This window comes from Anoplophora glabripennis, unplaced genomic scaffold (genome assembly GCF_000390285.2).
Source record: "Anoplophora glabripennis isolate ALB-LARVAE unplaced genomic scaffold, Agla_2.0 scaffold455, whole genome shotgun sequence".
In the NCBI taxonomy this organism is placed as follows: Eukaryota; Metazoa; Arthropoda; class Insecta; order Coleoptera; family Cerambycidae; genus Anoplophora; species Anoplophora glabripennis.
The window spans coordinates 33129-61022 of record NW_019416611.1 but is presented as its reverse complement, the minus strand read 5'-3'; the positions used below and the strand labels follow the sequence as shown (position 1 = coordinate 61022).

The following is a 27894-nucleotide window of genomic DNA, read 5'->3' as shown; positions in this document are numbered from 1 at the left end:
GTAGGTACTAAAAATATATTCACATTTTTCAAACATATCAAACAACGAACATAAAAAATTAATAGCAATATTTAACTGAAACAACTCTAATTTAGTACATTCCTGACCAAAATATGGAAAATATTTTTTATTATATTTTTCACACAGTTCCAAATTTCAAGATTCAAGTTTACCCTTAATAGGAACTAAAGAGGCTGTATTATATTTGTTGTACGTCAAATCAATAGGCGAATCATAATGTTTCACTGAATCAAATTGACGCTAAATATTTTCAATGATCTTAATATTACTATAATCATCTACTAAAAACATTTTATTTATTTCAGCTGAAACTCAAGGTAAATACAACAGTCTGCAGTGGCGCACAATTCACTTAGGCGGCCTATACCACCTTGAAGAAGAAATCAGCATGTCGACTACCGTACCCAATTTCATTGGCGATATCCAGCAATTCTATTTCAACAACATCCCCTACATCGAGCTGGCTAGGGCTCTTAGCACGGAACAGTCAATATCCGGTTTTCCCAGCATCAAGGTGGCCGCGAAGTTCGTGAAACACGCGACGGATAACCTACACCGTCCCGTGACATTTCGTTCAAAGCACACGTTTATCGGGTTGCCTATGCTGCGGGCATATTCCAGCATTCATATCGATTTCATGTTTAAAACTAGAGAAGCCAATGGTCTCATAATGTTCAATGGAGGGAAAAAGGAAGATTTTGTAGCTGTGGAGCTAGTAGACGGCCATATCAACTACGTCGTTAACGTGGGAGATGGAACCGTCACTCTACGCGACACGGTTCGAGCTCATTTAAACGACAACAGATGGCACACTGTCGGAATCAGAAGACCATCTGCGAAACAACATACCTTGATGGTGGATGACGACATAGTGGTAGCGGCTAACTTTGGAACAGGGAATTTAGAGTTGGATGGCATACTGTATCTTGGAGGCGTCTACAAGGATTTGTATGCCCAGTTACCGCAGGATGACGTTAAATCCAGGCACGGCTTTGAGGGTTGCATAGCTGGTCTGGATTTGAACGGGGAATCACCTAATATCATGGAGGATGCTGTGGTGCACAGTTCCCTGGTTACTGCTGGATGTGAAGGTATGCATAAAATAAGCTCAAATAATTTTTCAGTTTTATAGAAATCTAAAATGTGTAGAATAATTCAGGTTCTGTGAGCTCTTGGGACAAATAGTAATTTATTTTTGTTTGTAAGTCCCGTATTTACCTTAAGGGTACTTCTCTTCCAATTGACATCTAACATGTTTACTTTGACCTTACTTTTCATATACCTTCGTTCTTTCCTTAATAATTAGCTCTAGCTGCTTGCCTATAGTATAATTGCAGCTGCATGAGAAGTACACCATGCACTGCAAGTTGTTAGAGCCAGTTTTCTTTGCAATTTATTTAGCTCTGCTATACGACAGAACACAATAATTTTCTCTAGCTAACTTGCGTTGGGCATGACTTTAAAAGCTGCAGCCGCCACTGTGTTTACTTTGTTCTACGTTATTTCGATATGTTCTATCATTCTATTATTCCTACTTAGACATATGATACTTTAGCACTTCTTAGTATCTTTAACTGTTCCTCCCATCCCATTGAGGCTCCTTCGTCCAACTAAAATGACTAGTTTCGTTTTCTGTGGTTTAATTTGTAGCCCCTTTCCTTTGCTGTATCCACAGATGATTTGTACGTTATTTATTTTTATATTTAACAGTTCTCTATCCTTGAAAATTATTATAATATTCATTCGGTGAATGCAGTTTTGAGACCCCATTGCGTTCAAACAGAGGGCCAATTACCGATCTCTGGAATACCCCACTAGTACTATCTATCATATTTATTTTATTTTATTTTATTTTATTTTATTTTATTTTATTTTATTTTATTTTATTTTATTTAATACGCTGTTCAACAGGTACTACCTAATTTTAGAACAGGGATTTTACAGACAATAATAAAAGAAGTATATTAATTACAAACTAGAGCTGTCTAGGTATAGAAATGATAATTTGGTTATAAATTATAATTGATTATTAAATGATAATTTTTCATCAAATACAACGCCAAGGTGTCGAAATGTGTTCGGTCTTGACAAAACGTCATTATCAATGCTGTAATTAAAAATAATGCGATTGAACTTATTGGGGAATGACACGACATTACATTTTTCCGTATTTAACATTAGCCTGTTATTATTACATCAAGATTTTATATTAAGAACGTTTCGTTGAAGCTGAATACAGTCATTAACGTTGCGAACTGAGCTGTATATTTTCATATCATCGGCATGAAGAAAAAAAATTACATCTAAGTTGTTAGCTAAATCGTTAATGAATATAATGAACAGTAAAGGTGCAAGAATGGAACCTTGTGGAACTCCTGATGTAGCGACATACTCAATCGGTTATACCCATTATAAACTATATACTGTTTTCTGTTGTCTAAATAAGATTTGAAGAAATTCATTAAGGCCCCTGATACGCCAAACATATCAAGCTTCTGGAGTAAAATTGAGTGATCAAGCCTATCAAACGCCTTGCTGAAGGCCGTATATATGACATCAGTTTGTAAATTGTCTAAAGAATCTATAAAAACTGATCAAGTTAGTGACAGTAGTTCATAAAACCATGCTGACGAGGTTTTATGATATTAAAGATGTTATAATAAATATATATAGTCATGAAGTAATATTTCAAAAACTTTACAAAAATTACATAAAATGGATATAGGACGAAAATTAGTAATGTTAAATTTATCACCCTTTTAAAAATTGGACACACGTTTGAACGCTTCCACAAATCAGGTAACCGACACTCAGTTAGGCATAAGTTGAATAATTTTTTTAAGGGGCGAGAAAAACTCTGAGCTCAGTCTCTTATCAGAAACACGGGAACATATGTTTATTCTATGCACAATTTCCTATTTTCAACTTAAATACTTATTGTTTTTCTCAACGTGCCTTTGCAAGGTGCAGAGTTGAATGCGTTGTATACGTCTATGGTTAGACACCATAAAGCACAATTTTTGACTTCTTAGCTTCATGAGTTGGTATAGTTTACCAATTGTTGTAATCTGTTCAAGGCATAGACTGTTGACCTCGTTTTTCGGAAACCATACTGATCGTCAGCTAGTCCATCATTTTCAATAATTTCCTTATATATAAATAATTTATCTTTAGCTGAACATTCCATGATATAACTAAGATATAATAAACCCTACTTGCACCTAAATATCTAATCAATTTGTACTTGAGCAGCAATAAACGGTTCTATCAAAAGAACTCAAGACACAAAATCTTTTGCTGTCATACGCTATATTTCACCCTGTCTAAAATAAATTGTAATAAAAAAGTCTAATTTTCTTGTTTACGTTGATATTGTTAACAAATTGTTTCTAAATCTTTTCCGCAAGACGATGGATGTTCTTTTAAAAATGACTCAAAAAATTTGTCAGTCGATTCTGTAACAAATATTTGCCAAGGTGTTTAATAATGAGAATAATATCCGGAGAAATTCAACTGAACTTATTAACGTTTCTAATTAAATACAATTTATGGGAAAAAATATTTACGTATTTTCATGGCAATCTAGTTAGAAAGAGTGAAAAACAATGATTTAATAAGTTCATAAAAGAAGGTTGAGAAAAATAAATATTAACTTAATGCTGGGAAAATAAAATTTTTTCAATCCTTTGGCAAATAAATATAAATTTCTTCTTCGGTTTTATCTTTTTGTGTTTTTCACGGCCCGTTTTTATTTTGACTTATTTTGAAAACATATTCGTTGCTGTTATTGATAAAAAATTGCTAATCTTTAGATATTCATACATTAACTTTCTAAATTATTTTTCATTCTTACCTGTGAATTTCTAAGCATACCTACCCATGTAAACATTATGTAAAACAACTTTGTATACAAATTAATTTAATTAATGTTAAAGTTTTTCATGTGTACAGGATTAATAAACTTAATAAAAGTATAATCTTTCCACTGACTTACTATAGGTACTGGTACGATGAAAATATTTTCTGTTTACAAGTATTGGTGCACACTAATTTGGAAATCGTTATATAAAAATGTGCAGCTAACTGGGAGTCCATTAGTTCACTCTTACGGATTTGATGACACAAATATGATAAAACGTGAGCGATGTATTACAAACACCCAAAACAATATTGCGACAACCAATGTGGGCTTCAGTTTAGCTAAATTCTTGATTTTTACTCTGTGGTGCAGTTGCGATAAAATTTAATTTATCCAACATTTGCAGTTTTATTTTAATGGTTGGTTTTTAGAGACACATCAAATTTCTGTCAGTAATGTCTAAATATACATTGGACTTGAATATTGAACATATTGTATTTACATTAAAATGAAAAGTTGCATTGTGAAATTAGATTTCTCTATTAAAACTAATACAAGTGGACTTATTTTCTTTGTGAGATATCATTGTAGTTGTAACCGTAAATTAAGCAATAATAGAGGCAGTGTCTGCATTGTTGACAAAATGTTTTCCCAATCCTGATTTTCTGTTGATTTTCGATATCCTTCAACTGCTTGATCGCTTTTCCAACTTTCAAAACCACCAACTCTTCCAAAGTAATGATGTCTGCACCAATATCTGCTAAGGTAATAGCTGCTGACCTCCGAAATAAATTATTATTATGGTATGTTTCTGGATTTTTTGCTTGCAGGAATCTGAGAATATTTGTAGATATTTTTTTCTAAGAGATGGATGCCTACAGTCGGCTGATTGTTGCTTTCTGCGGAAACAAATTTAGGTATTTTCGATAAAACTCTATTGAGCTAGCACCATCCACAACATCATGAAGGATCGATCTTTGTGCGTTTTTGTGAATGGGAGTTGAACTTGTAGAATATCACTTCTTGCTCTATGCACAACTTTACTAGTTCGTTACATATGTAAGCACAAGCAACAGCAGAAATATAAAGCTATAATTTAGTGCAACAACTAAGAATAAGTAAACAATACACATTCATCGATGAAAAGTTATCATCTGATGCGTCTATAAGAAATTTATCTTGAAAAAAACGACAATTTTTTTGTTAACGTAGATTTGAGCATTCAATTGGACATAGTCAAAGACTTGTATTTCTGTGACTAATCACATAATCAAGGATTGCAATTTATTAACGTATTAACAATAATTTGCTTACCAATGTTTTGTAAACAATATGCCAAGAAAACTTCTTCCGAAATTGTTTGTACTGCATTTTTGTCTTCTAAGCTTGGAGTAACGAATATTCCTTATCGTAAATTTCTTTAAATTTTGGCGGAAGTAATAACAAAGATTCAGCTTCGGCTTCTAGTCGAACATTTTCTGCCAAAGATTCCTCGCGTTCTACACGCTCGTCAAAAGGAAAATTAGAAAACTTGTTACTTGTCAACAACTATCCACAATGACTGACGTAAGCAACCACCGTACTGTGAGATCTGGAAATACCATTCAATCCGGGATGGAGCTTTATAATTCGACCAAAATGCCACTTTAGTTGAGGCGTTTGCTTATTTTTAATAAGAACCATCATACATTCAATTGTTACATCTTTGATTCCATTTTTGGCGTTACTGCAAAGTATATTCCCAGGACAACCAGAAATGCTGATATGCTGCAAAAATTTTCAGCCATTTAAACGATTAATTTTCAATAAAGTTACGTCGATTTCCGCAAGAGACAAAAGTGCCTCTAATAATAATCCGGGGTTAAAGGTGATACATCATTAGGATCAGAGCCACTTGCATAAAAGACAAGAATTCTACTTGAAGAAAATAGGGTTTTCCTTCGAATATAGTAAACTACCACATCTTTTTGATATCCTCCCTATTTCTCAAATTTGATAACAGTAATACTATGCAAAGATATAAAAAAATTTTAATAAATACAGTCATAATTGACACAACCGCAGTTTCCTTCACAATCAGTTTCATGAGTAATCAACGGCAAAATTGTGTATTTACTATTTATAATGTTGAAATTGCCGGACAGAAACTTCCTCGAATCGCAGAGATATAATTTTGAAAAAACATATCGGGTGTGAAAGTTTTATTTATAATATTCACATTTTTCTGATCTTTGCCGGATCTTTACAGAAAACGCCTATACAAGATAATTGACACATTAAAAAGTTACAAATTCAAGAAATACTTGACAGGATTTTTCATACTTGTACTGAGTGGCCACATAAAAATATTGTTTCGTAGTTGAATACGGACAGTAAAATATCAAAGTTATAATTTTCTTAATACCTAAAGATATTTAAAAATATAAAATAATACGAATGTTCCTCGACAAGTATCATGTTCTATATTACAGCAATACATTTTTTCTTTGTGAACTCCACCAATAAAACGAAAATTTCTTCTCTACTTGAAAAATATAGGTACAGTCGGCGCCACCCAAATGTGAACGGCAATATTGTACAGTGTAATTTAGACTTCAAATCATGGTCGTCGTAAAATTCAATAGTTGTCAAATACACATTTATGTCATTTAGAGCAAACGTAATTAAATGTAGACAAGTAACGTGAAATATGCAGGATCATTTAACTGAGGCGCAAAGAGCAAGGGCTGTAGCTAAATTAGAAGATAATTGGTCTTTGTGTGAAGTGGATGCTGATTTAAATGTCAGTAAGAGTTGTATATTTTATATTAAATAACGCTGACAAGAAGAACAAAGATTACAAAGATATATCAGGCAAGGTGTCGGGAAGGTTTCCAGTGACGCGGAAGACAATGCCTTGGTCGAATTTATCCATGAGAATACCCTCTCTGTGTTACGCCACTAAGAAAAGTTTGATTTACTATGATAAAATCCAGATGAAATTTCCATAACAACCAAAATCCGTTCGCATTTGGGTGATGCCAACTGTACCTACTATTTGATTAATTTAGAAATTTGTAAATCCAGAGTGCCTCCTTAATACTTGGCGTCAAATATACACGATGTAACTTAAACACTTTGCGAAGTACCGCTCGCGCCTTGAGGACTGTCGAGTCATCCAAATTATTTTTCCCAATTTTATACAGATTTTGTCATATCAAAATTCATTCTGTACTGATTTTGTCAACATTTCCGTAGACAATAAGATACTTTTATTATTTATGTTCATTATTGACATACATCGATTGTCTTTACAAAGGCGTATTGCTAATTTTCAGTATTTTCAGGCCTTCAAAAATTAGAATCACATCAACTTTTTCATTGAGTAGTATTTAATTATTTGATAAATATAGTATTTGTACAAAAAATATTAAATCTTGTCAGTAATGAATATAAACATTGAACATGCTTTGTTTTGCTTGTTCAAAAAATTAGTATAGACTTGATCTGCTAGGGCTCAATTTCTCAATACACAGGGTGTCCCCTTTATACTTCAATCAAACAAGGGCGTAAGTTTTTCTTGGAAAAATAGTGGGGGGTAGTTCATATAACTTTCTTGTTTGTTGAGTTTTCGAAATGTAGGCTGTTGGAGTTATTACTTTGATGGTTTGAGGGTTTTCCTAATTATTTTTAAATCAGCTAAAGATAAAAAGTCAAAATTTCTGTACGAATAAATATCAACTGTCTTAAGAAGAACGTGCAAATCATTTTATTACCAATAGCAGTTAGAGGATACGGGTTGTTTGGGGGATATAATTGATGAAAAGTATGTTACAAAATAAAACTTTCTTAAACATTCTAAGGGCTTTGCAATCCCCAAAGGATAATAAGAAAAAAATGTATACTAGTTGAAAATTGATAGGATGTACCTTTTTTCAGAAAACCGAAGGTCACATAAAATGGCACAAGTAAATTTAAAAATAATAACATGGAAATTTGTGTAACTATGGTTTTATTATAATTTGACAACTTACATTTTAACTTTCACAACTTTATTCGTTTTTGGCATTATGTATTATATAATCAGTACAGTTCTTATGAACGTAGTTGTAATTATATATGCTGAGTCGACAAGTTCCTCACACCAGTACCTTTGCTGCAACTGACGGAACATTTCAAGAAAAAGGCCCTTTCTTAGATTATACTAAAGAACATGCTCGTGCACGGTCAGTAAGAACTGTAGAACTGTAGATATGTTTTAAATTCCGATGAAGAAAATCCATACACAAGTGTAAGAAAAATGGCTGCTGAATTCAATATTTCTACAGTTCCCAGAATGTTAAGAGTACGGCCCTGTCATCTAATAGGAGTTCACGAAATTTTGCCTCAGGATAACAATGCTAGACCACATTTTTGTAACTGGTTCAGAAATAAACAAAACAGAAATAATGACTTCTGTAATACAGTTCTATTTATGACGAGTCGTGTTTTACAATAAAAATAAATGAAGTAATAAATTTCCAACTATAATCCAAATGCATCAATTGTGTACTATTCCCAACGTCAATTTGTTAATGTGTGGGCTGAAATTATCGTTGATCGTTTATTAGGACCTATTGAACTGCCGCCATGTTTAAATGGTATTCAATATTTAAATTTCTTAGAACATGCTTTGCTGGATCAATTAGAAGATGTGTACTTGAATATTAGAAAAGACCTATGGTTCGCCACCATATTATACTCGGCAGTTCGTTAATAACCAGTTTGCTGGATTGGACATGAGCAAGATGCAACGGTAAGTTGGACTGACAGGTCGCCCGACCTGAATACTTTATATTTTTATTTTTGGGGATTCATTGAAGAGTAAGTTTGTTCTACATCAATACAAACTAGCCAGGGATTATAGCCACGAATTGTGGAAGTGTCAAATCTCGTTAAACAAGGTCTTTGCGTCGACGTATAACCTTGTGCGTAGAAGAAAATGACGGGCAATTTTAATATTTACGATGATAAATTACTTATTTATACATATATAGGTACTTAATAGTGTGTTTACTTTCTTTATTTGTGTCTTTAAATATTTTTGCTTTTTATATTTTTTAATTCAGTCTTTAAATAACTGTTCATCTTAACTGACTATTAGAAAAATAAATTTGTTGATTTTTAAGAATTTAAGAAAACTGTAATTGCTAATTAATCAAGTTTTGCTCAATTTGATAATTTTAAATGTTTTAAACTTTATTTATTAATCTTTTTTTGTCGTTAAACTTAAATATTGAAGCTTGAAAATTGAGTAATTTTTAATTTGCTTTAAATTAATAAAACTATTTAGAATGTCATTGATTGATATATTGTAACAATTAAAATGTATGTCAAATTTTCACTAGTATACCTTCTTTTTATATTATCTTTTGGAGGTTTGCAGATTCGTTAGGACTTTTAAAAACTTTTAACGTTTAATATATTTTTCCTTCAATTATATCTCTCAAACTAGCCATATCTACGCCACTACTAGTGTGAATAAAATGATTTGTACGTTTTTCCTGTCTATTTGTACATAGTTGATATTTATTTATTCGTGAACACATTTTGACAGTCTTATCTTTAAATTTAAAGCTAATTAAGAAAAACCCCAATCAAAGTAACAATTTCAACAAAATGTATCTCTCAGAAACGCAACGTTAATGAGAAAAGCGTTATTATGAACTACCCCCTTTATTTTTCGAAAAGGAGCACCCCCCCCCAGTTTTTATGAAGTATAAGCGGGACACCCTGTTTATCGTCTTATATCTTATGAAAGAGAATGGAGATATTTAAAAATTCTTTTAATAAAAGTTGTTGAGAAAAATGAGAACTTTTCCTTTATATAAAAAATATTATTGAACTTATGAAAAACAATTTACACTTACTAAGAATTTTACCTGCCATACAAATTGGACTTACCATTATTTTAGAACTTTAAAAGTTTTACAAGCATAAATTAAGCTTACTTTATGTTGTCACGGATTTTTAGATAAAATGTAAAATGGCGTACCATGTATAGATAATTATTCTTAAAAGTGTAATGACATCAAGTTGTTTTTGAAATAATGAACATAATAATTAAACAATCACATTATCCATGACTAAAATAAGATATTAATATGCCGTTAAAAATTGGCCAAGCATTTTAGTTACGTCCTGTATATTTGCAAACCCGCAGTGATGAAGAAGTAGATTTTAACATTTTGATAAATGTTTTATTTATAAAATGACATTATTTGAATTCTATTAAGTGCGGCTCTGACGACAATAAACAGAAATGCAAACAAAATAGGGATTACCGAGTTTATCTTTTTCTGGTGACCTCTAAATTGTTAAACAATTGAGCAGAAATATACCATTTATTCGCTCAGTAATATGTGAGGAGTGCAGTACATCATGTGTAAATTAACTGTTGTTTTACTTTTGTTTGTTTATCCAAATTTGTTAGAATGCACGCAAAGAGCCAACGACGGATTTTATTTTAGTAAGTAAAGGATTAATTTTTATTAGTTTATACGCCATCTTTATTTGCGTTGTTTATTCTTATATATTATACTAGTAACATAATTAACAAAATAAGGCATTTTTGAGAAACAATGTTTCATAACAGAAATAAGTTGTTCAGTGGTCAATTAGCATTAAGTGTGGATAGTGAGTTAATGTTACCCCTGAGAAAAATATGGCTTACATAGAACCACAACATTTTTCAATTACTTAGATTAGTAGATATGTACTTACCTACTAAAATATGACCAAATAAAGTGAAATATGAAAAATTTTCAATATAATATAATCCGGTTTTATACTCAACTTTTCAAATCAAAATTGTTTTAGTCGGCTTAGCAGTATTAAAGTTTTTGAAAAATATAATATCTGCTTTGAGGATATTTCAGGTTGACTAATTAAACTTATCCTAGTAGCTTAAGAAAGTAAGGGCAAAGATTCACTGACGGATATTAGGAATTTCAATAAAAAGCATTTCGTAAATTTTATCGGTGCATCTAAATCCTAATTAAATTTCAAAGAAAAAAGCTTCAATTTTAGTCGGAAAACGAAACATTTCTAAGTTAATTTTTTTTATTCTAAAACAAACCAAGATAGGTTTTGAAGTATAATAAAAAACTGTTATTGCGCTTTTTCGACGCTTTTATTACATCGTTAGTGCTTTATGTGAGTTTTAGTAAAAGTACATAATTATACATAAAGATTTAAATAAAAAGGAAAAAGTAACAACCGGACGTCACCTACTGAATATTTAAAAAATCTACCAGAGTTGAATAAAATAAAACTTGTTGAAATTTTTTGTAAAAAAAAAGATTTAAAACACACTGTCATCATCAAATGTTTGAAAAAATTATTCGAATAAAATTTTCGAATTTAAATGTTGTTTCACTCCAATAGATGCTATACGTTTTCATATACCTTAGTTTAATCAACTTGCCTGTTCTAGTGAGTACGAAGGGGTAATGCCTCCAAGCAAAATAAAAATGTTAATCTATAACCTTGTTGGATCATATGTACACAAAAAAAGTCCAAACCCAAAAGTCCCACATATAATATCCGAAGGAATTCGCTCTGAACATGATCCTGTAATCAAAATTCATGACTTGCCCATGAATTTCGAAGAAATGTGAAATTTTTGGGTAAAAACGCCTAAAAATTTCGTGAACTCCTGTTACGTGACTCTTAACGTTCTGGGAACTGTAGAAATATTGAATTCAGTAGCAATTTCTCTTACACTTGTGTATGGATTTTCTTCAACGGAATTTAAAACATATCTACAGTTCTTGCTGACCGTGCACGAGCATGTTCTTTAGTATGATTAAAAAAAGGGCCTTTTTCTTGAAACGTTCCGTCAACCGCAGCAAAATTACTGGGGTGAGGAATTTGTCGACTCAGCATATAGTCTTGCTGATGCTAAAGAATTACAACTACGTTCGTAAAAACTGTACTGATTATACATTCAATTTTTAAGTAGTACACATTTTTTTCTTATCATCCTTTGGGGTTTGCAAAGCCTTTAGAATGTTTAAGAAATTTTTATTTTGTAACATACTTTTCTTCAATTATGTCCCTCAAACTACACTTATTCTCTGACTGCTATTGGTAATAAAATGATTTGCACATTCTTCTTAAGACACTTCTTTAGCTAATTTAAAAATAATTAGGAAAAACACTCTTCAAAGTAACAACTTCAACAGCATATATTTCGAAAACTCAACGAACAAGAAAAAAGTTATATGAACTACCCCCCACTATTTTTCCAAGAGAAATTTTGTCAACACGTTCATTGTTTATATTCATTACTGACAAGATTTAATTATTTTTGTACAAATTTACTATATTTACCAAATAATTAAATACTATTTAATGAAAAAGTGGATATGATTCTAATTTTTGGATTGGCCCGAAAATACTGAAAGTTAGCTATACGGCTTTGTAGAAATGATGTATATCAATAATGAACATAAATATAGAATGAACTGAATTTTGATATGACAAAATATGTATAAAATTAGGAAAAAACTTCCCTGTCCAAAATCTTAGGCCTTTTTCTAAAATTTAGATGCTTCGGTGGTGGAAATGCAGGGTATAGGTAACATATTTTTCTAAATAAATAGTACGCCACTGCTTTATGGTAACAATCATGATATTTTCGGATTACTACTCTTTTATGTTTTTCGAAAAAAGTTTGATTTTCGAGTAAAACTTAAAAAATGTACTAGAAATAGAAATATGAAAGACAAATCCGAAAATATCATGATTGTTACCGTAAAGCAGTGGCGTACTATTTTATTTCGAAAAGTATGTCACCGACACCCTATATCTCCGCCACTGGAGCATCTAAATTTTAGAAAAGGCCTCAGATTTTGGACAATGTTTATATAAATACGTTTCAAATTAGTTCACTTACTAATTTTTAAATTATTTAAAACATTTAAAAATATTTTTTGAAGTTTAACACCCTGTATCTTTTTAACGAAGCCTCCTAGAAAAAAACTTTAGGGTAAATCTAGGAGAGATGACGTACTGCTCGTTCTGGAACAATCATTGTTCATAGCGTATATTTGGCAACACCGGTAATTCTTATTATGTCGTCACATATGTACGTATCAAATACAGTTATATTTGAGTAGTGTTAGTGACGGTATTTTGTTAAATTTATTGAGGTTACACTAAATATTTTTACATCGTTTCAGAGTCAGAAAATATACAGGTAGGTTAAGTTATATTTTTGTTAAGTTTTTAAGGATTCTGTTGTAAATAATGAGTAGTTAAATAGTTCTAACCTCAATTTCACACATTTCCTCTAATGAATTTAGTTAAAAATTTCTGCGTCAACTCACTTTATACTGTAAGGTGAGTTGACGCACGTATGCGAAAGGACAGTTGGCGCAGTAATAGGCACATCGTTTATAATTTTATTTTGTCAGAAATGTTATTAATTTATCGTTTATAGCATACCGATGAAATATAAAAGAAATGGAAACGTTAGAAGAGGAGAGGGGACAATAGAACAGTTGTTTAGAGCAATCAGTGCTATCGATAGAGATGAGATGGGTATGCCTGAGGCAGGTCGCGAATTCGGTAGCCCCGAATGCACTTTGCGACGCCGAAGGAAATGTGAAGACCTCAAACTAAACCATTTGGACCTTCAAGTACACTAGGAGCCCACAATAGGATAAATTAGTAAAGCAAAAGTTGAAGACACATGGATTTGTACCTACGAGATCCTTTATGCGCTTTATGGCTTTTGAGTTAGCAGAAAAGCTAGAATTACCATACAATTTCAACATAAAATCTCGCAAGGCAGGCTATGTATGCATGGTTAGATTTTTCTTTAAGAAGAAATAAAGAACAATACGAAAACAATTACGTTTTCGTTCAGAGTATATGCTTCTTTGTCTAACTACAATAATGAGTATTTTATTTGTTATTATAAATAAATAAATAAATAAATAAACCAAAAGTAAATTATATGAAGTTTTAGTACAAATTTATGAAAAAAAAAAAATAATAATGTGCGATCATTTAACATACTGCGTTATCTCTCCTCGATACCTAAGGTGAGTTGACGCAGTCATAAGAAAAAAAAATTTTAATTTTTACCAAAATCTTCGACATTTTGTCATATTTGAAGTCATATATTATAACTTATTAAACTCTTTTAACGTAATCTGAAGTTTTGCTCTTTATTTTCAATTTCACATATGTTTTATAATTATTTTAAAAAATGTGCGTCATCTCCCCTAGATTTACCCTTTAGGAAAGACCGCCCTTAAAATTCTCCAAAGAATACGAGGTTTTATTTTTGGTCACCGTCAAATGCACCCTGTATATCATTTTCTTTGTATTTTGGCCAGTTTTCACCCAAATAGTGAATTTTATGAGAAATATCGAGTTATGGGTAAATTTTACTAATAGCATCTTGTCAGTGAATCAAATACCACGAAAATGATATATTTGAACAAAATTTATAAAAAAATCAGTTTTGACCCATGTTTGGGCCTGTTTTCACCCAAATAGGTAGTGTATTTCTGAGAAATATTGAGATCATGGGTGCATTTTACTAATAGCAACGTGTTCAGTGCCTGAAAATAGTACGAAAATGATATATTTGGAGAAAATTTAGGTTTCGGCCTATATTTCACTTATCTTCGAAGATCATCGATAAGTCATGAATTTTGACTACCAGGATCGTTTTCATCACATCGAATTACTTCGGAATTGATATGTGGTTCTCTTGGATTTGGACTTTTTTGTGTGCCTGTGTTGACGATCTCAATATATTTAAAATTGTATTTTTGAGAAATATTTTGTATACCCTAAATTTTTTCCAAGAAATAAATTTTAGAGTTAACTATGGATTCATTCAAGCGTGTAGTGAACTTATTTTATATAAAAAAATAGTAATGTCTCTTCGTTGCCCGAATAGAACTAAACAGACCTTTCTTATTTGGTACACAATTAGGAATTAAGTCTCAAATTCTGAGGGTTCTAAGCGACTGTCTCCTAGTATTTTCTCCACTGTCGACATAATTGTGTACATGTGAATATTTATCTTTTTTTAATTAAGTCCTTGTCCAAGTATACGTCTTTAGAGATATTTGCATGAATGTTTACTATAACAATCTGTACCGAGAGAACTAAGCCGTTCAGGACATACCTTAATACGCAATTTTTTTCTAAAAATGATCCAGGGAATCAACTCTAATATTTTAAATCAAACATCGACGAACTTAATCGAAATTAACTTCTATTCAAACGGTAAAATTAACTCCACTAACAAAAAAAACTAGACAATTAAAATGCATTGTGTAACAACACAATAATTATTATCAAATGTATTTTTGTTAACTGATTTTAAGGTGATCCTGTGGGGTTATAAATGAATTCCCGCGCTCATCCGGATACCCATCCTGCGCAGTAGAAATTGAAATTCAATTTACACTTACCACGAAATGAGTTTTAAATCGAGAGAAAAGTAAATTAGATTCCTGATTAATCGTATATCCAGTGGAGTTAAGAGCAATACTTCCATTCCAAATAATTTGTAAAAATCCTTTCTTGTTATCGGGGATAACATGAAAACGGTTAGATATTTTCAGTACCGCTTCCTTTGGTAGTAGCGTTTGTCCGACAATTAAATGAAGTAATGAATTATACTTCATCATCATTAAATCCTTAAGACTTATCTCAATTTTCACAAAAATTGCGTGGCAAAGTACTAAACAGGATGTTTGATAATAGGGGGGTGAATCTGTGCATGATTTTAAATAAAGAAGTCCATACGAACATATTTCCGTAAATGCTTCGTTACCATGGTACAGGGTGTTAAAATTTCAATAATTTTTCTGTTTTTTCTTTGTGTCTCCCATAGTCCTTGAAATATGTAGATCAAATTTGGAACGTAGTCTAATTTAGACTTTAATACAAGCAGCATTCAAATCATTACAAATTGAGTGAATGTCTACATTTCCTTAGTTATTCCAAATAAGTAAAAGTATTTGGGTAAGTACTATATTATTCAAAAGTCAATGCCAAGTTACTAAGCTGCCTTCGCCCAATTTGCTTCTTATTTCCACTGTTAATTTGAATGGATTTCGGTTTAATGGATGTACCTAATAGTTACAAGCACATAAAAAAATTAGTATGTTCCTTGGATGAAATTCATGCCACCCTATGTATTTGTATTCCCAAAAACCGAATCTGCTATGGGGAATACTCTGTCATCTTTGTTTTTTAAATTGTCAGAAACCGCCCCTGAAATCTAAACCTCTGCATTCAATAGGTTTTCCTTGCAGCCCTGAAAGCGACTCGATACTTGTGAAGCTCGCTGTGTATTTTAGGAACTCAGGTACCCATTCAACTCTTGCAAGCTTTCAGCTTCGGGTGAGCCCCATAAAACACTGTAAAATCTACAAATCATCTAAAATTTTACATTCGCTGAATTCAAATCACAAACTCAAGTGACGAATTTAGATCCCGGAGGAAAAGAGATTTTTGCACCCTACACTCTGAACAAATAAATAACGCCAGCTTATTTAACTGGCCACCAACGTAATATGTTAACCCCCAGACACTTACCACCATCCACTCAAGCACAGCTATACGAAGACAAAATCAGTTTTTGATGGATACCAGAAACCCTTTAGTTGGAGCTCTAAGATCTAATATAACTTTACTTTTGGTGGGATTTTCTTTAAATGAAACCCTATAGTAAATCGACTTAATGACTGCATTAAATCAATAGTATTTTTTAGCACTATTTTTCCTTTTCTGTAGCTCTTTTTCATCTTGAAGTGATGCTGCTATTGAAGGTGTGTAGAACCCGATATGATGGGGTTGTAAATTTATGTTTTAGTTTAACTTGAATACGCCGAATGTGGAATTTTAGCTGATTTTTTGAGTTTTAATGTGGTTTTCTGATATTCCCACGAAGTTACAAGGGTTGATGGGTTTTTGAATACCTACTCAAAATATGCAGGAGTCTTCATAAATATAACACGTCTACTCGTTTGCAGTACTATACCCAAGGAGAAACCTACTGAATGCACTGCTTTTTAAGTTATAGTGGCGGTTTNTTGCAATAAAGAGGTTTTATTATTTAATTAATGGGTTTTACAGAAAAATTACTTTTTTACAGAAAAAATGACTTTTTATATTACTAATGACAAGATATACATACGAAGTCTCAAAAACAAACAACTCAATCTTTTTTTTTACGTTTCCAACGTTCTTTTTTATTATTTTATTTCTATGTACACTCTTCCAATTCTCAACACAGTTTTTGATGGATACCAGAAACCCTTTAGTTGGAGCTCTAAGATCTAATATAACTTTACTTTTGGTGGGTTTTTCTTTAAATGAAACCCTATAGTAAATCTACTTAATGACTGCATTAAATCAATAGTATTTTTTAGCACTATTTTTCTTTTTGTGTAGCTCTTTTTCATCTTGGAGTGATGCTGCTATTGAGGGTGTGTAGAAACCGATATGATGGGGTTGTAAATTTGTGGTTTTAATTTAACTTGAATACGCCGAATGTGGAATTTTAGCAGATTTTTTGAGTTTTACTATGGTTTTCTGATATTCCCCCGAAGCGATAAGTTACAAGGGTTGATGGGTTTTTGAATACCTACTCAAAATATGCAGGAGTCTTCATAAATATAACACGTCTACTCGTTTGCAGTACTATATCCAAGGAGAAACCTACTGAATGCACTGCTTTTTAAGTTATAGTGGCGGTTTTTGGCAATTTAAAAATAAACTGGAGGGTGATTGAACTTTCCTTATGGCAGATTCGGTTTTTGACGTTCCAAATACGTAGAGTGGCTTGGGTCCCATTTTTGGAATTTTTGTGCTAAAGTTATACGTACATAGATATTTTAGAGGTGCATTTGTTTAAATCTCAATTATTTAAGAAAACATAAAAAGGAAATCACATCTAGGAAAATTCAACATTCGTTTTAATGTATCTTTTAATTTTTCAATTTTATTGGAACTTTATGTAGGAAAAGTGTTAAAATATTTTGTATAATAATTTCATTACTAAATATAAAAAATATTTACCTATGACAAAAAAACATTTTAACAGTAATAATAAATCGATCTAAGGAATTGATCGAGTCTCTTAGAAAGTCTCTATGAGGCTCCTTAGAGATCCCCTACAGTTCGATCCGAGGAATAATCAGATTGAGACTTCGGTATCGCTGTCATGCATTCCCATTCTTTTTCCTTCAAAATTTAACTGTAAGCTCTTGAAAATGGTTCCAAAACAGAAGCCAAATCGTCGAGACCTAAACAACCTCATTATCAGATGTGGTTCAACGAAACATTACTTACTATTGTACACAGAAAAAACACAACTTCCAAATTAGAGAAAAAAAAATTTGTTCAAAAAGTCACAACAGAAATTGCATATATATGAGTGTCACATTAGTAAACGAATGTATTGTTTCTGAAAAACCGCATCTTACCCTTCCACGTCCGTATGGGCATTAAAATTATTTATTTTGTGTATGATATTGAATAATCTTCTATATCTATCATTTTGTTTTGTTTTTTTCAATGTCTTTTTAATTGTTTTTCCAATTGTTGCATTATAGGTCAGTCAGCGAAATGCAGCCACAACGTCTGTGCAAATGCCGGCATTTGCGTACAGCAATGGAATTCATATACCTGTGACTGCGATATGACAACGTACACCGGCCCCACGTGCTCTGATGGTAAGTATCTACCATTTCCATTACTTATATTATTGTATTATAGGGTAAATCACTTTACGGTTGTTATTTAAAATACTATATTTTCTCGGGCTGTCCCTACATAGCCTAGCCCGAGTACAACAAGGGCAAGTCAAAATTACCTAGGTATACATTGTAAGTCTGTATCTGGCGACGACCATGATACTAGTAGAAAGCATATATTTGACAAGTATTGTATATCTGATCGCAAAACATAAGCTGAATGAGTCTAACATACTTCTTAGGCCATATCTTCCTTATGGTAGGTTCATAAACATTATATCATTGTAGTCCTGAGAAAGCATTATATCCAAATATATGCATAAAAATATACAGCATGTTCTATTTAAAGAAAACTTTGGTTTAATAAATATATCCGAAATGCAATATGCAACATTCTTTTAACATATTTTAAAATTGCTTCTACAAATCTGTTCCTCAACAAAATAAGTACCGTTTGAAATTTTTTGACACTCGACAAAATGAAAATCGTTAATAAAGGCTCGCAAAATTCATGTAGTAATCAGAGAACACTTCGCTCTGCGTGGTCAGTAGGCTTCAGTTTTGGGAGTCAATTGAACTTTGTAAACATGAAGATGCAAATCTTTCATGAGAATACGCTGTAGAGAGCTTTTCGAAATGTCCAGTTCTTGATCACGGTGCCAAACTGATGTCCCCTGGACTATCAACAACATTCTCACGAACTACTTAGATGTTTTGTGTTAAATGACTTGTTGAAGGACAGACTGTTTAAGATCACTCTCCCTGAATTTTTCAATTCTCTCCACAGTTGGCGAAGTTAAATCACTATTTAGACCATATTTTGCATAAAAATTGCGAACTATAACTGCCAAACCATCATTATTTTTTAAATATTGCCAAAAATGAAACGCGTGGTCTTTCGTGTATCGCGTCATTTTTAATATCCCTGACCTGTCAGCTGTCACGCTGTTCTTTTTTTTCCTTGTCAAAACTTTACCGCACAATTAGCCCAAAATTCAAATCTTGCATGAATTTCGGAGCACCCGATATAATTTCCCAAATTTTCAATATATAAAACAAATCGAGTAGATTAAAGAAAATAAGAACTTTACTAGAAACTCAAAACATCGTTGCTTTATTTATATTCTCAGGAAAAAATGTATACACTTTATTAGAAATTGTATAGATTACAAAACTATTTTTCTTCTCGTTCTGAGTATTTTTTTATTATTTCCAAATATAGCAATAGATTTTTATTTAAAGAAATGAAACACATTTCATAATTAACACGAACACGAATTTAATTTGGTTTACCTAACTTCATTACTACTAGCAAAGATTCCCGACATATTGATAAATTGTGAACTTATAGAACTGGACAGCAAAGTTGGGGGTTTCCAAGTAAACTTGTTCCAAGTTGAAATATTACTAACTTGCAAAACTGGACAGTCGTCAGTAGCAAAAATGAAAAATTATCGCAATTTTACCGACAAAGAAATTATCAATCAAACCTCTTAGTCATTAAATAAAGTTATCTGTTTGTTTATTTAAATTATCATATTAGTGGCTACTATTTGCGTATTGAACTTGACGTATAATGTTTGGACTTTCTTTTATTACTTCGAAGGAAAATACAGTGCGTCCCAGAAGTAACGCATAAAATTCGTATTTTATTTTGTGTTGAGTTTTCACAAAAACGCTAAAACACGTCAATTAGTAAATAGAAATTGTCGTTTTGTCACGTTGGTTAAACCTTTTTTGCGCTATGTTTCTTAAACCTATGACGTCATCGACATTTTTTTTAAATAGCACTACCTAATTTTATAAGCATACATGGATAGCCCTTTTGAAGGGAAATGCGTCGATATAGGGTTTGGCCTACTTTAGTTTGACAGGTGCGAAAAAAAAGCCAACGATTGGAATGAACATGGTTCGAATTAATAACAAAAGTAGGTATCACAAACTTATGCGCGGACAGTGCTATAGCAAAAAATGTGTTTTGGTTGATTGTAGGTACATGTTTTTATGTAGAATGGGTAGGTACACCCGATCACAGTGGCTATGTAGGCATTGTTCTGAAGACGACAGTTAGGGAATGCAATAGTGCCTCATATCATTGTAACAGTTACAAATACCATAACTTTACATTACGATAGTGTTGTGTTTAAATGAGAAACAAAGAACTGAAATCCTAATTATGGTTAGATACGGAGATAGGATCCGTAGTTATGATGAAGTATCCAGAACAACCAATACCTCCGTCTACAGTATGCAGATTAGTACGCAAATTTGAAGACGCTGGCCATGTTAGAGATCTGTCTAGATCTGGAAGGCCAACGACAGTGATAGGAAATGATAGGCAAAATGTTATGTTTAGCTGTCACTAAAAATCCACACACTGCCGTTCGTCGTATCGCCGAAAACGCCAACATATCAATACATAAAAACGTACCTACATTCAACCAAAACACAAAACATCCACAAATTTCCATTTTTTGCTGTGGCACTGTTCTCGCATCATTTTATGATACCTACTTTTATTGTTATTTTAAACCATGTATATTCCAGTCATTGGCTTTTTTTCGCTCCTGTCAAAGTAAAGTAGCCCAAACCCTATATCGACGTATTTTCCTTCAAAAGGACTATCCATTTATGATTAAAAAATTGGGTAGTGCTATTTAAAAAAAATGTCGATGACATCATAGGTTTATGAAACATAGCGCAAAAAAGGTTTAAGCAACGTGACAAAATGACAATTCTTATTTACTAATTGACGTGTTTTAGCGTTTTTGTGAAAACGCAACACAAAATAAAATACGAATTTTTTGCGTTACTTCTGGGACACACTGTATATTACCCGATTCCTTTAATATAAAGTGTCACTCTGTAATTTTGTTTTGATATTGCTTCAAATGTTATCTTATGCGATGTCGGTAAATATGCTAGTTATATTAACACGTAACAATAATGTATGATTTATGTCAAAATCAACAGAATATTTTTGGAAGAAATGTTTACAGTATTTCGCTGTTTTATTTCAAGGCAATTAATAAGTATTTAAGATACCAAATTATTATTTATAAAGATTATTTTCCTAAGCTAAAACATGACATATTTTTAGAATATGATTGTTTCAAACTAAAATTAAAATACACATCTATTTTTACCATGTGTCCAAAGTCGTCTTTACCATCATCTATCTCAAATTTATACAGCATGTGTTTAAAAAGCAAAGGTTGATGAAGCATCGAAAATGATTTAAAAAATTTAGTAGGTACATACTTAATTAATTATTTGACAAAGAAGAATATTTTCTCGTTCATTTCATCAAGAAATTATTTATTTTCAGAATTATCACAAGAAATTATTCATTATCAGCTAAAAGAAGTTTTATAATATTTTTATTAGGTGATAAATTAAATTTCCGAAAAAAGGAAAGAATATTTTTCACTTCTTTAACCATTTAAGATTTATTTTTCTAAATATTTCAATGTGCAAATTTTTTATTTTGTTGAATTGTCTATCAACATTTTTAATTTTTCTATGTTTAAATTCATTTAAAATTTCGTTTATTTCAGCTCGTGAAAAGATTAATTATTTGTTAATTTTGTTAATTTTGTTAATATTCCGATGAGTTATATTAATTTCTAAATTTAGAATATTGTTATCTAATTTATGACTAACATTTTTAACAATATTTCCGGTTATTCCGGCTTTAAAGTATATCTATCATTTCATAGATACCATCTTTAATATGTCTAAGTTTTCTATATTTGTATATATTCGATTTTTTCAAAGACTATTTTTCTTGTTAAAAGGTGTCCAATTTATCAATTACAAATCAAAAACTTAACTTCCTGTTTAGTACACAAAGCATTATCTAATTTATGGTCAAAATCCATACAAAAAACGTTAAATGTAAATTCACATAATATTATGTTGGTAATATGTATTCAACATAATTGGTGCAAAATCATATTACATAGTTTGCTTTTTTATTTCATTATATTTACAGAAATATGACATCAGTTTTCACTAATAAAGTATCTACGTAAATTTATTTATATTCGAGAATTCCCGGGAATTCCTAGTCGAGAATTCTCGAAACCCGAGAAAAAAAATAGGCCGAGAAATCAGAAACCCTAGTCGTGCAATGTTGGGTTGCCTAAGCTCGGCGGTCACGTGGCTGGTAAATATTGATGACGGTTCTGTAAAATGCAGTAGAGATGGAAACCATTTTCAATTCGTTTTTTTATTAAAAAAAACATGGTATAAAAGATTTAGTAAATAATAACATACATATAAACATGTTATAATAGGGATTACCTACTTTTTTACTACTTTTACTACTTTCAAATTGTGTTGAAAAGTCAATATCTAAATTTAATGTCATTTTAATTCATGTAGGTTCACTAAAAAAAATTAAAACCTCGTTTATTCATTTACTATTATATTTCAGAGTAAACAGAGGGCTCTATTTCTTGAAGGCTAACTTTGTTGTTTGAAAAAGAAAATAAAACGTAAATAGACAAAGGAGTAGGTAACGATATTCATGTCAAATTCGATTTTCGAAAGAGAACTAGCATGCAAGGCGCTGTTGAAGAATGTTTAACAAAAATAATACAATTGAAATATATTTGCTCATCCTGCTCGGGATTTAAAAGGTTCAAGAAAATATGTATTTTTAAGTATAGTACTAATCTTAATTGGTTGGATACTCTTTACATTCTTTACATGATATAACAGGGAACAATTGTTTTAACGAGGGAGAGGTATAAATTAATTAGTATTACATAAAATAAAAATATATCTTATAACAGATGTTCAGTTGACCTGCGGCGCGGTCGTTGACGGCAGCGCGATGCTTGAGAAGAGAGAGTCAGTTAATCCAGAACCACCGGCGAGTCGTCACGTGTTTTCCGCGTAAAGACTATACTTTCCATAACTATAAACTTATAAACTTTGTAACCTTAAATAAACAAATAAAAATCATGCAAAGGGCATAATCTGAAATTATCCAAATATTAATGTTGATCTACACTAGAAGTAATTTAAGTATTTTAAGACTATTCTCAAATAGAAAAATGTTGATTTTTCCTTTTGTGCTAATAGCACAGCTCTAGAAAATAAAAAAAGTTCTGTACCAGAGACATTCGTTATTTGATCTTATCCATGGAATTAACCATCTCGTATTCTCAAAGTATTTACAAATTTCACTATAAAGCTTTACCTTATCTTCACTATTTCACCCTATTTTAGTAGATATTTTAGCGTTTTACTAAAAAAATTGTTTGGTAGATCGGTTTTTGCACTGCGGATTCGGATTCAGCATAAAGAAAATACACAAGATCTATTCACAAGGATATAACCAGTTTGCTATATTTTCAAATACTTAATGAAGACTGATACTTGAACTGGCTGTTTCATGTTATAGGTTTTGTGTACAGGGTATTCCATTTGTAGCAGATTCTTCTGTAGTCTATTAATATCGATAACTAAAATAATAAATCATCAAAAGATATATTTTTTAATTCCTACATCCTGTATCATGACAATTATTACCGANAAATAAAAATTAATCTGAAATTATCCAAATATTAATGTTGATCTACACTAGAAGTAATTTAAGTATTTTAAGACTATTCTCAAATAGAAAAATGTTGATTTTTCCTTTTGTGCTAATAGCACAGCTCTAGAAAATAAAAAAAGTTCTGTACCAGAGACATTCGTTATTTGATCTTATCCATGGAATTAACCATCTCGTATTCTCAAAGTATTTACAAATTTCACTATAAAGCTTTACCTTATCTTCACTATTTCACCCTATTTTAGTAGATATTTTAGCGTTTTACTAAAAAAATTGTTTGGTAGATCGGTTTTTGCACTGCGGATTCGGATTCAGCATAAAGAAAATACACAAGATCTATTCACAAGGATATAACCAGTTTGCTATATTTTCAAATACTTAATGAAGACTGATACTTGAACTGGCTGTTTCATGTTATGGGTTTTGTGTACAGGGTATTCCATTTGTAGCAGATTCTTCTGTAGTCTATTAATATCGATAACTAAAATAATAAATCATTAAATATCCTAATTCTGTATCAAACATCTTCGGAGATATTTCAGGAAAGATATATTTTTTAATTCCTACATCCTGTATCACGACAATTATTATCGATTTGCGAATCTATGTTTATATAACATTTTTGGTTTAAAATAAATAAAAACGTCATCCCTTAAAATTTATACACACTCGTAACACCCTGCATATCAATCAGAGACCATATACAGGCTGTTTCAAAAAGGTGTTGCCAAGCTTGGGAAGGATGTAAAGGACATTGTGGTAGAAAATTTGCATATAAACCTCTAGTCGGAAATGAGCCGTTTTTGTCCAAAAACATAACGTTATCTCGTTGACACTAAAAGACATTGATATTTAAGAAAAATTTTTATTAAGGATAACGCAAAAAATGATTTGAAACAAAATAAACACGTTTATCTTCTTCTGATAAGTGTTTACCAACTGAATGTCCTACACACGATGTTGGTAAAAATTGATTTTATCTACAACTGTGTGATAAAAGCTCTATTGCACGCATATAATCTAGAAATGCAATGTCATCTGTGTCAGCCTGTGAAGAATAGTGAAACAAATGAACAGATCTGTAGTAAATGATCGGACCTAATTGAGTGTTTCACATTTGTTTTATTTGCGACGAAATTTTGCTTCTAAGATATTAAAATGGACTAATTTACGTTCGAAGAGTATGCAGACATGCATCTTATTTATGGTGAAGCAAGATGCAATGCTAGAGAAGCTGAGCGCTTTCCGAATCACCGACATCCTTGCCGAGCAACATTTTCGTCAATCCACCGTCGGTTAAGAGAAAAAAGGAACTTTAAAGTAAATGTGGGAAGTTGACATCCACGAACTGCATGGGCAGTGGTTATTGATTGCCATAGAACTAAAGAACAACCTACCACAAGCCATTTTGAAAAATTATTATAAATTATATATTTCTGCGTTATCCATAATAAAACTTACTTAAATGTCGAAATCTTTTGGGATCAACGAAATAACAATACGTTTTTGGACAAAAATTGCTCCAGGGTCAAAACGGCTCATTTTCGACTAGGGGTAAATGCACATATTTTCTTCCGCAATGTCCTCTATAACCCGCTCAAATTGGCAACATATTTTTGAAACACCCCGTATAAATGCCAAATACTCAAATAATCACCAGAATGGGACAGACATCCTGTACAAATTTAATTTATTTACAGAGTCGGTTTCGTATGAGTTTGGACCAAACCGGGGCATAATCACCTATACCTTCCCAGAAGACAATCGACCTGAGATGCAGGAGGACACCCTCGCCATTGGCTTCATCACTACCAAGTCTGATGCTGTGTTGTTGCGGATCGTTAGCGGGACGTCCAATGATTACATAGAAATGTATATTGTAAGTTATTATTTATGGAAATGTCATTTTCTATTTGTTTTTTTATTACAAAAATATTCTAGGACGCTATTCACAATTATTTTGAAAAAAGTACGACCCTTTTAGTTTTCTTGAAGAATCCTGCTTAATAGATAACAATATACAGGGTGTTCTGAAAGTCCGTCAGAAAACTCCAGGAGGTGATTCTATGGATTAAAATAGTAACAGTATGTAATGAATTTTTTTTTCGAATTGTCAATTGTTTGCAAGTTACAGCCTGTCAAAGTTATTTTTTTTAATTTTTCTATTTAAATAACTTATTTAATTCAAGTCCGATTAGTCTCTTATTTGGCACACCCACTAAGTAGATGAAGCTCTATTGGACCAGTCAGAAATAAGTTTTATTATGCGCCGCTAGAGGACACTTTAGCTAGAATTCACAATTAGTTTTGTTCATAACCTTTTTCTCTTGCTAGATATCAGAGAAATTTAAACATTATTGAAAAGAAAAATAACATCAGAAAAAATTATGTACTCTTAATACAAATCGATAAATGTACCCGTTTATCAGAAAGTCTTAATCGCTATTAAATTGTTATTAATTAAACATCAAATTTTTTATAATTCTTTCTGCAATTAGTCAAGTTATCATACTGTAATACCATCTCTTATAAAACCAGCTTCGTTAGTACATAAAATATTAGTAGAGTCATTATCCCCAGCTTATTTTTCCACAACGTTATTACAGAGCCGAAAAGAAAATTATTATGCTGATAAATCAAACATACCTGCTTTAAACAAATTTTATTACAATTCGTAACACCAAAATTACTAATGATATTTATTTGAAGGATGGCAACTTGATTAATTTCAGAAAGAATTATCAAAAGTTTGATGTTTGGTAACACATTAATAGCGATTTTCTGGTAAACAGGCTTTTTTCTGATTTGAACAAAGAGTACATACATTTTTCTGATATTGTTTCTCTTTTCAATAATTTTTAAATTTCTGTGATGTCTAGCGAGAGGTTAAGGTTATGAACAAAACAAATTTTGAATTCTAAGTGCCCTCTAGCGGTGGATGATGAAACTTTTCTCTGACTGGTCCAATAGAGCTTCATCTAGTTAGTGGGTGTGCCAAATGAGAGACTATTCGAACTTGAATTAAATAAGTTATTTAAATAGAAAAATAAAAAAAATGAATTTTGACAAGCTGTAACTTGCAAACAATTGATAATTCGAAAAAAATTTTCATTACATACTGCTATTATTTTAATCCGTAGAATCACCTCCCGAAGTATCGTGACGGACTTTCAGAATACCCTGTATACATAATTTCTAATATACAGACAGTAAATTACGTGTATTTACACCGACTAATTAATGTACACTACAGTTAACAAATAATAATATAAAACATGACTTCGTTAGTGCCTTTTTCTGCCATAACTTTTCTTTTGTAGAAAAAAAAATCGTTGTGGAAATATTATTAGGTTGAAAATTGTGGCCCATAAATGTGATTTTTTTAAAAACAAAACATCCTGAATCTTGTTCCAATTGATTCCACTCGCTTTCGTCCTCCTTTCTTAGTGTTTTAATTATTGTTCGGTCATTTATAAGTATTCTCCCATATGAGGAACAAATTTTTCATGTAATTTTAGGAATGCACTTAACTAGGTCTGTTTCAGTCGAAAATAATGTTGGAATAACAATATTTTATATACTTCCAAAATGCTCTCCTAAAGAATAATAATAATAATGATAATGATAATCATACTGATAATGATAATGATAATGATAATGATAATGATAATGATAATGATAATGATAATGATAAT

General features: G+C 31.5%; 1 protein-coding gene across 1 annotated transcript in view; it reads left to right on the top strand.

Moving 5' to 3' along the window:
* LOC108909631 (neurexin-1-like) overlaps positions 1-27894 on the top strand; it is a 341617-nt gene that overhangs the window by 301610 nt on the left and 12113 nt on the right. Inside the window, exons 14-16 of the mRNA XM_023455085.1 lie at positions 327-1112; positions 18493-18612; positions 25900-26078. Coding sequence (XP_023310853.1) covers positions 327-1112; positions 18493-18612; positions 25900-26078 — 1085 coding nt within the window. The remainder of the gene's footprint in view (positions 1-326; positions 1113-18492; positions 18613-25899; positions 26079-27894) is intronic.